This window comes from Microcebus murinus, chromosome 18, assembly GCF_040939455.1.
Source record: "Microcebus murinus isolate Inina chromosome 18, M.murinus_Inina_mat1.0, whole genome shotgun sequence".
Lineage (NCBI taxonomy): Eukaryota > Metazoa > Chordata > Mammalia > Primates > Cheirogaleidae > Microcebus > Microcebus murinus.
In genome coordinates, this window is record NC_134121.1 from 27,899,140 (window position 1) to 27,914,820 (window position 15,681).

General features: G+C 39.1%; 1 protein-coding gene across 14 annotated transcripts in view; it reads left to right on the forward strand.

The window, feature by feature from the left end:
* The window catches only part of SYNRG (synergin gamma), a 91,551-nt gene that overhangs the window by 66,543 nt on the left and 9,327 nt on the right, over positions 1 to 15,681 (forward strand). For 10 of the 14 annotated variants that reach the window (XR_012913057.1, XM_012781046.3, XM_012781204.3 and 7 more), the window contains 5 exons: positions 1,028 to 1,621; positions 2,752 to 2,915; positions 3,699 to 3,752; positions 4,248 to 4,344; positions 6,199 to 6,347. Coding sequence is in view for 13 of the 14 variants with exons in the window: in XM_012781046.3 (XP_012636500.1) it covers positions 1,028 to 1,621; positions 2,752 to 2,915; positions 3,699 to 3,752; positions 4,248 to 4,344; positions 6,199 to 6,347 (1,058 nt within the window). In the remaining variant the exon portion in view is untranslated. The remainder of the gene's footprint in view (positions 1 to 1,027; positions 1,622 to 2,751; positions 2,916 to 3,698; positions 3,753 to 4,247; positions 4,345 to 6,198; positions 6,348 to 15,681) is intronic. The other 4 variants (XM_020281269.2, XM_012781699.3, XM_012781619.3 and 1 more) reach the window with 2 other exon arrangements.

The window sequence follows — 15,681 nt, forward strand, 5'->3', positions numbered from 1 at the left end:
CACTGAGCCAGCCTTTTACACACGTTATCACAGTTGAGCATCATAACACAGCCCTTCCAAGTACGTGGTCTTCCCCTCGTTTTACAGATAAGTAAACCAAGGTTCAGAAATGTTAAATCATCTGCATAGTGTCACACAGATAATAGACGACCGAGTTGAATTCAGGTCTATCTAAGTAAAAAAACTTTATTCTACCTCTTACATTATTTAAACATATATTAAGAATGCTTTGAAAAATGAGTTTTCTGCCCCAGCATTTTCTTTTCCTTCTTTCCTTTTTTTTTTTTTTTTTTTAAGATAGGGAAGCAGATACATAGTTGAAGGAGAAACAGGTTCCCAACAGGACCCAGATTGTTGATTCTATTTTTTAAATGCTAAAGTAGATTAGATTGATTTTTTTTTTCTTTCCTCATACTCCATCCCAGCAATATGACGTCCAAATTGACCAAAATAACAACCAGGTAAGTAATTGCTTGATTAAAATCTCATATTTGGCCTTGCCTGAGGCAGAAATTCCTAATAATTGATTAAAAGTTAGGTGACATTATTTTCACTTTAGTTTTGAGAAACTCAGTTTGTAATTAATTTGTCATATCATTTTATTCACATGACCAGGTTTTAAAGAAACATTTCCAACGAACTCAAGACAAAAGAAGACATGTTATAGGCAGGAAATATTGTTAGATTTTAAAGTTTATAAAGGAGCAGTTTATGAAATGACCCCCATCTTATATGACATAGTATATACATTGGTAGATGAATCTCCTTTTTCAGTAATTTTTATATCCAAAGAAAATGGTTCTTGGTAACTAAATATAAATACCAACTCAAGGCTAATGTGGGTTTTTTGAGATCAGATTTTACAGCCCAACTCTTTTAATTTTAGTGCAAGCTCTAAATTTATTAATAGTTGATTCCAACATAGTAGAAAACTAACCAAATATGCTAGGCATTTTGCTTCTGCAGAGTTTATGGCATTTTGCCTAAATCGCTTGCCTCTAATTGTGGGGTCTTATTTCCCTTTCAGATATAGAGGACTTAAAATATGCTGCTTTTGGAAGCTACAGTAGCAATTTTGCAGTGAGCACACACACAAGCTATGACTGGTCAGACAGGGATGATGCATCTCAGGGCAGAAAACTCTCTCCATTTGTCCTCTCAGCAGGAAGTGGATCTCCCTCAGCTGCCTCAGTTCTTCAAAAGAGAGAGACTTCATTTGGCAGTTCTGAAAACATCACTATGACGTCTCTCTCCAAAGTAACGACCTTTGCAAGTGAAGATGTTCTTCCAGAGACTGCCTTCCCATCTTTTGCCAGTTTTAAGGACATGATTGCACAGACCTGTGAGCAAAAGGAATATGAAAGCAGGGACTATAAAGATTTGACAAGACAGGACCTGCCTACAGCTGAGCGGAGCCAAGAGGCCTTGTGTCCAAGCCCAGCTTCCAGCAGTGCCTCTCACGAAACCCCCAAAGAATATTCAGATGACTTTGGAGAGTTTCAAAGTGAAAAGCCCAAAATCAGCAAATTTGACTTTTTAGTAGCCAATTCACAAAACAAAATGAAATCCAGTGAAGAAATGATCAAAAGTGAGCTGGCGACCTTTGACCTTTCTGTTCAAGGTGAGTAGCTTTTAAGGTAAATTTTACTATCATGGTTTTTCCCAAGCTGAGAATTTAGTTGTTCTTCCTTAAGAATAAAATGTTGGTCCCTGGTTGCAGGAAATAGATTTTCCAATCTTGGAAATCAGGATCAATTACAGATAGCAATTATAATGACTTCCCTGAGACTAAACTGAAGTCAAATCAGTAGGCCTCAGATAACTGCTTTTTGAGCCCAAAACAAACACAGCATGCAGTTATTGTTCATTAGCTGGTTTGGTTAGAGGTGCACTGTGTTAAAAGAGCCAGAAAAATAGATTTGATCCACTTGCAGTCATATTAGTGCTGCTTTTGTTCCCTGGTTACACACAATGGCTTTTAATCCAAAGGCTTCAATGTGGTAGCTGTGGATCTGCATCCAGCCTGCAGATCTGCTTTCCTTGACCCGCACAGAAGTTTTTTTTTTAAGTATGAAGTAATTGCCAATATTTAAAAATCATGAGATTTCACGGTCTGCATTTCTAGCTTTTCTTGAAAAGTCATAATATCTGGTGATACTAGGCCTGCATTTCTGCCACTTGACAATCAGCTGGAGCTGAGTGGCAGCACTTCCTGTAGATGGGGCATGCTCTCTCTTTGGCCATGATCCCCACCACTTGCTATCTCCAAATGACCTCCTTCGGTCATTTACTTTACTTGCCTGGTCTCTGAAGGCATTTGAGTTCACCTCCTCTGCTTTAATCCCATCTTTACGGAAGAGATTGATTTCAGCTGGATTGAGAGAACATGTAGGAGCTCAGTTGCAAATCCATAAGAAATATCTGGAAAAGTAACCCAACTCTTATGCACTGGTATTTAGAAAAGTGCTTTTGTGCTTCAGACTCCAGTGATTGTGCACTTAGAATTATGGAAGAATTGTGATAGATCAGAGAAGAGTAACAGAGAAAACTAAAGGCAGGGAAACCAAGCAAGAGAAAATGATTGAAAGGATTCAGCGTGTAACTTCACAGACAGAATGCCATGAGGATAGTGTTTCCAGATGTCTCATGATGTAAACATCTGAAGAAGAGGGTGATGTTAGTAAGGAAGAGCCTCTGCTTGAGCTAAGCCAAGTAATCAAAACCTTTAACTGAACCATCCACTTCTCCTAGGATCGCACAAGAGGAGTTTGAGTCTTGGTGATAAAGAAATAAGCCGTTCTTCTCCTTCTCCGGCTTTGGAGCAGCCTTTCAGAGACCGTTCCAACACTCTGAGTGAGAAGCCAGCTCTGCCTGTCATCCGTGACAAGTATAAGGATCTCACGGGAGAGGTAGAGGTAAGCAAGGTAGTCTTCTGAGGGGGGCAGGTAAAAGACCAGCTGAGCACTGACGTCTCCAAGAAAAAGTGCTTTCAGCTTTCACGTGGGGAAATGAGGGGCAGAAAGCCACAAAGCACCAGACATAAAGAGAATGGTAATGTTAGCCCCAGGCGAAATCATTTCCCAGATGTGGAATCCACTGAAAGTAGTTAGGGACCCTAAAATTGAAATTACTCATGGGACTTCCTAAGGAGGACGGTGTTTGTGGAATTCTTTTTGAGCACTTAGATTTTATCATTTTATTGAATGTTAAAGCTTCAAAATAGGGGGGATAGGGAAAATATTCTGGATCTTCTATTTCTGTTTGCTGCCTCTTAGTCCCTCTCTGTCTTCCCCCTAGGGCCAACATGCTTGACTCTCCTCCTTTCCCTGCTTGTCATACACACACTTGTGTCCGCACACACACAGCATTATAACTGCAGAGGGGAAAGCATACTGGATACCTACGTGGTGAATACCTTTGAAGAACGGCCTTACACTGTTACTGACGGGAACAAATAAGGCAGCATTTAAAGAGGGAAGATGCTATAAACATTTCCCTCAGATTCATAGGTCAGGTGTTCAGAAATTACATTTATTAGCAATTTAAAGTAGTTACTAGTGGATTCAAAAAGATAAACTGCATGAATTAGAGTGATTTTAATAAAAACGAAAGTCTTCAAGCTCTTTGAATTGACAGAAGTCATAAATAGAGGATTCCACAATTGTGCGTTTAACCGGTTCTCTTTCTGAAATCCACAGGAAAACGAGAGATATGCATACGAATGGCAGAGATGCCTGGGGAGTGCCCTGGATGTGAGTATGTCACTTCTGTGCTCACACATCTGTAAGTGCCCTTTTGTGCTATTTTGCCTTCTTTGAATGGACAGAGGCAAACCTCAGGAGAGCCTTAAGAATGGCTTCATGCAAAGCAAAACCCCATGGAAAGTCACACGTCTTAAGTCGTACATCTTCTTTCACATTCATAATAGCAAACCACTGACTCATTTGTCAGTTGTCTCCTCATCTGTCACTATGTTTAAGAAATGACAAAGTGATATCATTAACTCTGCCTAAATCAAAATAATATTTAAAGAACCTCTGTCTTTTCTCTTCCAAGGAAATAAAGGATTGTTTCTTCAAGGTTAGAATTAAGTTCTCAGATTTGTTTTAGCACAGTCATACACACACATCAGTCAGTCATGCTCTTTCACACCTCCTGGCTTTTTGGTTCGGTTTTCTACTAACAGTAAATTGATTTGCAGTGACTTTTCTTGGTTATATAAGGTGATGTGATTTCATTTCTTGTAGGTCATTAAGAAGGCAAATGATACCTTAAATGGAATTAGTAGTAGTTCTGTTTGCACAGAAGTAATTCAGTCCGCTCAAGGCATGGAATATTTATTGGGTATGTTCTTTTATATTTTACTTATTCAAAATCATGGCACTTGCATTATCTTCGGTTTCCCCTTCTGTTAAGTATTTTAAGCTAGATTTGTCAAATTACACATACCTCACTAAGTTGTAGATAAGACACTCAGGTCACAGTCAGTAACAACTGTTTGATTTAAGGTCTCTATGGCTAAGTTTCTCAGTCCTTGCTTTTTATATATATATGTACAAATATATATGGATGATATGTAAAATCATATCTTTGTTACTGGTTTATCAAAAAGCTAAAATGCATTAAAATGAAATCATTTTGACTGCAGTCAATGCCTTGGCATCCTATGTGGATTCTTCTCTAACCCCTTAGTGATATCACAAATTCCTTAATTTCCTGGCCATCTGCAGCTATTAAACATCCCAATCCAACTTGAAACTCAATCTCTGTCCAATGTAGTGTTCCTCCCTCCCCAAGCTCTGGACCCCAGTCTTTTTCAGATCTTTACTCAAATGTCAACTTCTAAGTGAGGTCCCCTAGAATCCCTTTCTCAAAACAGTATCCCCTCTCCCCACCCCTGGTACTTCCTATCCCATCTCTGTTTGATTTTCTCTTTAGACCAGTCACCTTTAATAGCTTATAGTGTTGCATATTTTTCTTGTTTTCACTCTCTCCGTCCACTAGAATGAACCTCCAAGAAGGCAGGGATTTTGGTCTTTTTTGTTCACTGGTGTACCCAACACCTAATTTTGTGCCTAGCACAGAATGCCTAGTGTACAGGGACTCAGAAATATTTGCTGGATGAGTGGAGAGTGCAGGGATGTAGCATCTGCTTTACTCCTTCCACCTCAGTCTAGGACCTTGAGTCAGGGTCCTCTTTTCCTGTTCAAACAGGCACAATTTTGCTGTATAAGCAGATGTCCATCAGGAAATCTTTTCTTCTAGTGAGTTTCTTAATAGCTACAGAATATTCTCTTAGAAGCCCACTTGTTCAGCTTAGGGTGAGCAATAATTCATGCCCTTCCCTTGGGGAAGGAAGAGGAAAAGCCATAGTGGTATACAAAGTATAATGATGTATCACCCTGAAGATCTGCTGGAATCCCTCCACTATTCACTTAGGTTGGGGTAATACGTTTGGTGACTGTCATATGACAGGGGTTAGAGGAATGTCTGAGAATGTGGAGGTACTTGGCATCTTTCATCCTTGCTTGAAGAGTTCAGCCAAAATTCAGAAACCACAGGAAAAGAACTGTTCTGTATCCTCTTAAGTGTGTAAAAGATATGTTTCCAGCCAAAGGATTTGTAAATCACTGGGATTCAGAGGGGTGAGATATTTTTTAATTACTTTGTGATGATATTAACATACAGATTCTTTTAAACTTTTACTATTCCCATTTTCAGCCAGTTTAATGGGATTTCCCAGATTGAAACAGATGGAGTCATAAACCTACCTTAAAAAAAAAATAAAGCTAAGAACTTATGTAATACCTAATATTCTCTAGGTACTGTTCTAAGCCTTTTTAAATATTTACCCATTTAATCCTCTCAGCCATCCTTGGAAGAGGTACTGTTATTATCTCAACTTTACACTTGAGGAAACTGAGCCACAGAGAGGTTACATGACTTATCCAAGGTTACATAGCTAGTAAGAGGCAAAGCTGGGATTTGAGCCTCGAGTGGTATAGCTTTAGAGTCTATGCTCTGACCAGTAAGCAGTACGCAGTGTTGGGGGTGGATTGGTTCCAAAGAATAGTAAGTTCACCTCTGTCTTACCATCTTAATTCCAACTAAGATATCAGCAAGCAGTAATGCTGCCCTCTCTTGCTCATCTCTTTCTCTAGACTTCCAGTGCCTAACTCTGCTCTCTCACCCCATCAGGTGTTGTTGAAGTGTACAGGGTGACCAAGCGTGTGGAACTGGGGATAAAAGCCACTGCAGTGTGCAGTGAGAAACTCCAGCAGTTGTTGAAGGACATCGATAAAGTATGGAATAACCTAATTGGCTTCATGTCACTCGCCACACTCACAGTAAGCCTATGATTTCAATTCAGCAGTTGCTTTCCTTTCCAGAAACCTGAGTTGTTGCCTTAGGAGGCGATAGGTGCCTCCTGGATCACATTGTGTTGAAGGGGGGAGATGATGTGCGGTTAGTTGAATAGTAACAGATAGACTCTGCATAGCTCCTATGCCTGTTGTACCTAAACAAAATGAGAGTATAGGAAACCGCTCACCCTGTCTGCACTGTTCTTAATTCACATACATATGTGAAAGTTTTGCAAAGCATTGAGTCCGTTAGCACTTCTAGTTATTTATGTCTCTGTGGATGTCCTTTCAAAAAGCTATATATTCCCTGGTTGTCTAGTGTGGGGTGCAGGGGAGCTATATGAAGCTAGGTGTGGTGGCACATACCTGTAGTAGCTACTCGGGAGGCTGAGGTGGGAGGATCACTTGAGCCTTGGAGTTTAAGACTACAGGAAGCTATAATCTCACCATTATACTCTAGCCTGGGGCGACAGAGCAAGACACCCATCTCTTAAAAAAAAACAAAAAACTATATGATATCTAATGTCGCTATCCTGTAGTTCGTTTAGTCTTTTTTTTTTTTTACCTTTCTAGTTCTTAGATTATTTTCATTTTTTCCTGTTATGAATAGTTTTACTCTGAATAAACAAATGACTTTTCCATTTAACAAGTATGCAATGATTCCCTAAGGTGGTTTTTACATTTCTTTAATTTCATGGGAGGCTTTGCAATGTTCTAAATGATAATTTACTGTTTCTACTTCCTTTGTGTATAAACTGATCTGACTCTTTGACCATTTGACCAGTTAGTTATTCACTGGAATGTGGTTGTTGACCTTACATATTTCATATTTGTAATAGATTTATATACATATATATAGGCTTGTAAACTTTTATCAGTTTTTTTCCTCACCTGTTATTGTTCCTTTTTTACATTTCATTGGGCAAAACTATTTTATTTTTATATATTCATACCCATTCAGTTTGTCTCTGATGATATCCTTTATTTCATAATAGCAAGAAGTTTATCTTCCTTCCACAGCTGGAATAAATTTGTTATTCCATTTTTTTTTTTTTTTTTTTTTAGCATTTAACTTTGTGACCCATCTGAACGGGATTGCAGCTATGTGGTAGGAAGCAATTCTTATTGCTCTGAATTGATAGGCAGGTGGATACCCAGCTATCCCAACATGTCTTAAACAGCAAATCCTCTCAGCACTGTTATGTGGCGTCTGGTTTGTAATATTAAATTCTTAAAGAATTTAAGCAATTCCCAGATCTCCATCTTGTTCCCTTGAACCATTTCTCAGTTTCTAACCTAAAATCATACAGTTTGGATGATTATTATTTAAAAAATACTACTCTGGCCAATATAATAAGAAATGGAGTATAAATGCTTGGAAAAAAGGATAAAATTATGTTTATTTGGTGATATGAGGTTTTTTTGAAATTTGAATTTAAGAGGTTAAATGTATTGTTTAGCAAAAATGTATAGCATTCTTACATATTAATAGTAGTTAGAAAATATAATGAAATTAGAAACCTTATTTTTTAATCTACTAAATCATTCAAGCCCATATCACTTTCTGAACTTCTGACCTCATAGCTAGGGTTACTGGTTCCATTCTTCATCCCCTTGCAATCTAGTTTGCACACCACTACCAGACTGTTATAAGATGCAAATATGTTCATGTCATTTAAACCCCATTTAAAATCCTGCAGTGGGCTCTCCATGGTCTTCAGGATCAAGTTCAAAGCCCTTAGACCAGTGTAGGTCTTTTCCATCATTTGGACTGCCCTTTCCTCTCTCTCTGTTAGGCTGCTTTTCTCTCTGGATTCTGCATCATTTTCTCCAGAAAGTCACTCCAAGAACCGTTGGGTCAAGTTAGATGCCTTTCCTGTGTGTGTCTATAGCATATCTCTCTCTTCATTTGTCATAGCACTTACTATGCTTGTTGATGATTATGCTTTTACTTGTCTCTTGCCCACTTGTTTATCGACTCCTTAAAAGCAGGACCATGTTCTTTGTTTATTAGTGTTCTTATGCAGTTTGGTGAGACTTTTTACTTTTTGTTTTAGGCTTTTTTGAAACTTCCAATTTTTTTTTAAATAAGATAATACTATGCATTTTTTGTATTTTGTAATTTTAATAGCTGGTTTAAAGTTTTTAAATAAATGGATAAGGAAAATGAAAACAAGGGAAAATGGAAGCAGGGAAGATAAGATAAATCCAGGAATTAAATTAAGTGTTTAAAAATGTGTGCTTTTAAAGTGCTTGCATTTGTTAGTGATGGTCTGTACCACTGACTTTATACTTTCTAGGAATTGATGTATAGACCACATGATCAGTTCCATGATTCACTATGTTTATAACATACAAACAAAGTCATTATTCAGGAGAAGCATAATTATTCCTGGTACTAGTATCAGAAAGAAACTTGTTTAATAGGTTCTCATAAAGAGGAAACTAATGTAACCAACATTATTTTCGAAAAAATGTCCTTTCAGTAAATAATGCATCTGGTTTCATTGAGTAGTTTCTTGTAATATCTCTCAATATGAACCAAATGGCATAGCCCCAAAGTACCATTTAGTTAAAGTCATTCTAAATGTGGAAAAAATAAATGATAAACTAGGAAAAAAATGTGGCAATGCATAATACTGTTGGTGGGCTCATGACTTTGCTTGTAAAAGAAGCATACAAATCAGTGAGAAATATACCAACATCCCTCTGACATATGAGCAAAAACATGAAGTGACTCATAAAAGAGGAGGTACAATTAATAAGTTAACATGAATTATAATTAAACCAAGATTTCATTTTTTACTTACTAATTAAACCCAGTTTTTGTTTGGTTGATTGGTTTGTTTGAATCCTAAGAGCATTGATGTTATAGAACATGGACTACACCATGGGCGGAATTACCCTGTAGAAAAGGAGTTTGGCACTAGGCTTTTTCTGACTGTGAACTTGAGGACAGGGACCAAGAGTACATCTTACTTTTTTTTTTAATTATTTATTTTTTTGAGACAGAGTCTCACTCTGTTGCCCAGGCTAGAGTGCCGTGGCATTAGCCTAGCTCACAGCAACCTCAAACTCCTGGGCTCAAGCAATCCTTCTGCTTCAGCCTCCCCAGTAGTTGGGACTACAGGCATGTGCCACCATTTGTGGCTAATTTTTTTTAGAGACAAGCTCTCACTATGTCACACAGGTGCAGAGGCCCTATCATAGCTCACTGTAACCTCAAACTCCTGGGCTCAAGCAATCCTTCTGCCTCAGCCTCCCAGGTAGCTGGGACTACAGGCATGCGCCACCATGTCCGGCTAATTTTTTTCTATTTTTAGTTGTTCGGCTAATTTCTATCTATTTATAGTAGAAATGGGGTCTCACTCTTGCTCAGGCTGGTCTCGAACTCCCGAGCTCAAGCAATCCTCCCACTTTGGCCTCCCAGAGTGCTAGGATTACAGGCGTGAGCCACCGTGCCCGGCCTATATATTACTTTTTGTTCCCTTTTTTTTTTTTTTTTTTTTTTTTTTGAGACATAGTCTGTCTCCTGGGGCTAGAGTGCAGTGGCATCATCATAGCTCACAGCAACCTCAAACTGCTGGGCCAAAGAGATCTTCCTGCCTCAGCCTCCTGAATAGCTGGGATTACAGGTGTGCACCTTTGTAACCAGCTAATTTTTCTATTTTTTATAGGGTTGGGATCTTCTTGCTCAGGCTGGTACCAACACTTGGCCTCAAGTGATCCTCCTGCCTCAGCCTCCCAAAGTGCTAGGATTACAGCTCTACCATAAAAATAGAAAGAAATTAATTGGCCAACTAATATATATATATATAAAAATTAGCAGGGCATGGTGGCGCATGCCTGTAGTCCCAGCTACTCGGGAGGCTGAGGCAGGAGGATCGCTTGAGCCCAGGAGTTTGAGGTTGCTGTGAGCTAGGCTGACGCCACGGCACTCACTCTAGCCTAGGCAAGAAAGCGAGACTCTGTCTCAAAAAAAAAAAAAAAAAAAAAAAAAGAAGCAAGTTAAGTGCCCAGAGTCGTTCTTTGTAAAAGCAAAAAATTAAAAACAACCTAAAAATACAAATCTAGAGTTAAGTAAATTATGGTGAATCTTTATATGAGGATGTTAAGCAGCCATTTTGTAATGGAGCATCAAGTTTGAGTAACACACAGCTGTTACTACAGGGTTGGAAGGAAGTCTGCCAAAATGGTAACAGGGTTGTGTTTGGGTGATGAAACTCTGGATTTTTAAATATTCTTTTAGTTTTTTTTTTTGTTTTCTCATTTTTTGTTTTCTCAACTTTCTTTAATTAGTACTTATTGTATTAATACTAGAAAAATAAATATTTTTACTCTGGTAGGAGAAATTTATCATTACCCTTCATTCACTTACACAAACCGTCCCCTACAGATACCCTTTGTTACCCTTGCCCACTTCTCCTTTCAGTTGTACTGATACGTTATCAAGCTCTTTAAACTCTACCTTAGGGACTTTAACTGCGTAAATCTACATGGAAAGTTGACATCTTTACTCTGCCATCATCCTATCCTAAAGCAGAGAAGAGATGTCTCTGTCCTGATAGTCCACCTGATTAAGAAGGACTGTAGCACCATATAGTTTCCCCAAAAGGAAGCCGAATCAGAATCCTGACAACATAGGGAACTACGGAAAAGGAATGGAGCTTAGTTTACTACTTATCCTTCGTTTCTGTATTTACATTCAGACAGAATTCTTGGGCTCTTAGTAAGAGTCTTCAAGTTCTGTCCTTAATGGATTGGTTAACTGTTGTGATGACTGATACAAGGGCCTTAGGAGAAAAGGCACATAGTTTGCTACAGTCCTCAAATTTGCGTTGACCTGCTGGAATTCAGGTCATTGTCTCTTGTATCAGAGAAATACACTAAACTATGCATTTACTTTCTAAGCTCCAGCTTCTAATGAAGCTGGTTGGCTAGTGATGTATGCCAAGGGCACCTGCGAGGCTGTGGGATCGAGACGGATGTGTTACCAGATGTTTACCATAGAGTTTGGTTAGTATCACCTTTGCTTTGTCAGCATTGCAGTTAATCAGAGCCTCTCAGTTTTACAAAGATCTTACCTCAAAACAGTTCTCATTGTAATTAATGTCAGGTGTGGGGACCAGGTGGCAGGTCTGTGTCCCCTGGTTCTTGGTTTCCAATACTGAAGAATGATTACTGGTGCTGAGCTGATAGAGCAAATGAGCAGACCAAGCAGATACAAGCAAGCAAAGTGCCATAGTTTTTTAAAGCATAGTTGCTTCCAGAGAAGGAACTGGGTCAACCCATGGGAGTAGAGGAGACCCTGAATTTAACAAGATTTTCCCTTTTATGCTACTTCTGTAATTTTATGTTAAGTGGGGGAGTGGAATATTCATGGTTTTTCTTGGAAAGGGGTGGAGAATTCCCAGTACCGGAACTCTCCCCATTTTTAACCTTGTAAGGCAATTTCTGGAGTTGCCAAGGTGTGTATCAGCTGTCATGGTGCTGGTGGGTGTGATTTTTACTGTGTTAATGAGGGTAGTTCACTTTAAGATACTGTCACCCCCACAATGAGATATCACTTAACCCCAGTGAGAATGGCCTTTATCAAAAAATCTCCAAACAATAAATGCTGGCATGGTTGCGGAGAGAGAGGAACACTCCTACACTGCTGGTGGGACTGCAAACTAGTTCAACCTCTGTGGAAAGCAATATGGAGATACCTTAAAGCGATACAAGTGAATCTACCATTTGATCCAGCAATCCCATTGCTGGGCATCTACCCAAATGATCCAGTGACACTCTACAAAAAAGACACCTGCACTCGAATGTTTATAGCAGCACAATTCATAATTGCAAGGCTGTGGAAACAGCCCAAGTGCCCATCAATCCAAGAATGGATAAATAAAATGTGGTATATATATACCATGGAGTACTATTCAGCTCTAAGAAACAATGGTGATATAGCACATCTTATATTTTCCTGGTTAGAGCTGGAACCCATACTACTAAGTGAAGTATCCCAAGAATGGAAAAACAAGCACCAGATATATTCTCCAGCAAACTGGTATTAACTGAGTAGCACCTAAGTGGACACATAGGTACTACAGTAATAGGGTATTGGGCAGGTGGGAGGGGGGAGGGGGGCGGGTATATACATACATAATGAGTGAGATGTGCACCATCTAGGGGATGGTCATGATGGAGACTCAGACTTTTGGGGGGAGGGGGGGAAATGGGCATTTATTGAAACCTTAAAATCTGTACCCCCATAATATGCCAAAATAAAAAAAAATTAAAAAAAAAGATACTGTCACCTTACTTGTACACATGCTCCAAAGACCCTCTTTGTGGCCTTGGTCATATCTCCACTTTGTGGCCTTTCTACCTCTTTTTGACTGGTTGGTCCTTAGAGACTCCCTATCATAGACCAAACATCTGTTCGGTCCATGGAAGCCCCCTTGACATGTCATCTGTTCCTTCTTGGAAGCCCCCTTCTAGTCAGTTTGTTCCTTCTGTTACAAAGCATCTCCTAGCGCCATTGCTTCTCTCTCTCCTTAGCCCCACCTAACAATCAACACTTTGAAAGCCAGATTTATGTACAGACCCTCAAATCGGCCACCCATCTCTTCTCTTCTGGTGTTGGAAAAAGATAACTGTGATTACAAAGCATATCTTTCCTTGCCATGAGCTCTTCGAAGAAAAGGTATCACAAAAGACCAAGTGCATTAACTAAATGTGTTATGTATTAGTTTGCAGCAAAGGATAATTGGGAAGATTCCCGGCATGGGTTGCTGCCATGTGTTTACTTCTTGAGGCAGCTCCTGTCTCCGGATGAGGTAGAAGCCAGTTTCAACTTTGCACATCTTCGAGAAGGCTTACTACCTTATAGACTCGAATTGCCCCTCCAGGCCTTTTTTAAAAATATATACATACTGTAAAATGCAAAAATCTTAGTTATACCATTCAGCGAGTTTTGTAAGTTACACCATTTGATGAGTTTTGACAATGCGTAACCCCATATAACCCATGCCCCCATCAACATACAGACTGTTACATCATTCCAGAAAGTTTTCTTGTGTACTTTTTTAGTCATTACCCTACGTAGAGATAATCCCTGATATTTTTACACCAAGGATTAGTATTGTCCAGACCTTTTTAGAAAAGCCTTGGAATTTCATTTTGTTGTTTTGAAGAAAGCCTGTTGGGTTTGGAGGCCTAACATCTAACCTGGGAAGTGTCAACCCTATTCACATATGGTAGCTCTAACTCCTTTAGTGTGGCCAGATGTGAGGTGAATGGAGAGAAGGTCTAGGCACCCACGCGCTCTTCTTCAGACTCCCTCTGCGAACATCCATTTTAGCATCCGTGTCTAGACACTGGGGAGTGATTTTACCTGACCTTTTTTTAGACACCATGTAAAGATATAAAGATTAATTAGTCTGCAACTTGACAGTGCAGGAATGCACTGCAAATTGCACATGAACACCACTGAGTAACACATGTTCTTCCCGTTCTAATTGCTTTTTTCACCAAGTTATCTGTGACAGAACAACAATCATTCTTTGCCCAGATATTTTTTCCCTGATTATACCAGGTCATTTCCTCTTGATAACTGGTAGGTAGGTCCTCAGTGTATAAAACTTGAATTGCCCACTGTATGAAGAATAGCATACATTTTACAGAAGTGTGAAGTGTATAACCTGTGTGTGACGAAGAAACCTTTACTTTAGCAGAACTGATAAGAATAGCTTCATAAATGTAAAGATGTACAAACCAACATCTGTGTCATTCGATTCAGTTATAACAAAACTATACAAACTTCCAGGACTATGGATTAGAAGCTCAAAGCAGGAAAATCATTACTAGATTTTCCTGAGGCATGATTGAGGTTGTGTGGGAAGCTTTTATTGCTTTATACCATTGCTTCATTTCAGGTAAATGAGTTCCTTAACAGACCATATTGCCATGGTGAGGCTCTTTGATTTTTCTACCACTATTACTACTTCTACTACTACCACCACCACCACCACTACAACTACTACCACTACTAGTTACCATTTATTTTACACCCAGGACCTACCAGGCATTGTGCTATATGCTTTACATTCATTCTCATTTAATCCTGGTAATACCACAAGGAGGTCAGTAGTATAATCACCATTTTTATAAGTGAAAAAATTAGGGCTCAAAGAAGATGAAACTTAACTGAAACTGACAAATCTGGGATTTGAATCCATATCACCATTTCAAAATCCATTCTTCTTCCTACTGTTATTTCCAGCTTTTAAAATGCCGAAAAGGACTTGTTTCTTCCCATGAAGACTGTGTGAGACTATTCCCATCAAAAGACAGTTGCATTACCTTCTCCAGCAAAAAGTCCCAGAAGGCAGCGCTACATAACAGTAGTGACGCTTGGGCTAAGGAAAGCAGGGTGCACAGCATTCAACTCCAAATTGTCGCTCCTTAATACTTAATCTGGAAGCTATGCAGTCATCCTTCTATCCATAGGGGATTGGTTCCAGGTCACACTCCCTCCCCGCAGGTATAAAAATCTGCATGTGGTCGAGTCCCTGGTTTAAAATGTATTTGTATGTAACCTACACACATCTTCCCATATACTTTAAATCACCTCTAGATTATTTTACCTAATACAATGTAAATGTTGTATAAATTGTTGTTATACTGTATTGGTTTTTTTTAATTTATATTATTCTGGGAGGTTTTTTTTTTCCCCCTGAATATTTCCTATCCACGTGGGTTGAATCCATGGCTGTGGAACCCATGGATAGGGAGGGCAGACCATACTGGCAAAGTTTTGTGCTCCCCTCGCCCTTTAGCACGCTATTTTTCCATGGACTAAGACTCCCTCTTGTGGTAGAAACAAATCTCCTCTGCGCACAGATTGAAGGTACTGTCTCTCAAGAGGTGAAAGTCTGTTTTAGTGAGATGTGGTGTGCTCTAATGGTTCGCTAGCTCAATGAATTGTCATCTGAGGTTTTATCCTGTGGTTATGGGTTGAAGTTCAGTAGGTTTGAAACAAAGAAAGAATTCAGTTCTGGAAAACAAAACTAATCAGTTTTTGCCATATAAAATCTAAGCGAAGAGAAAGGACTGTTATTTTCCTGACCTCTTGTCAAGTCAATTGGAAATAACACAGGCTCTTTGATTCCTCAGTATAATATGAACTCTTTTGTTCCTCCCTTCGATGTGAAATAAGCGGTGAATTTCAGGGTACATACTTCCTTTTGCTGTAGTATATCAGGTGAACAGTTTATTTTAACGATGATGGCACTTTTGTCATCTTGGCAGTCTGCACAATGTTTTAGAGACA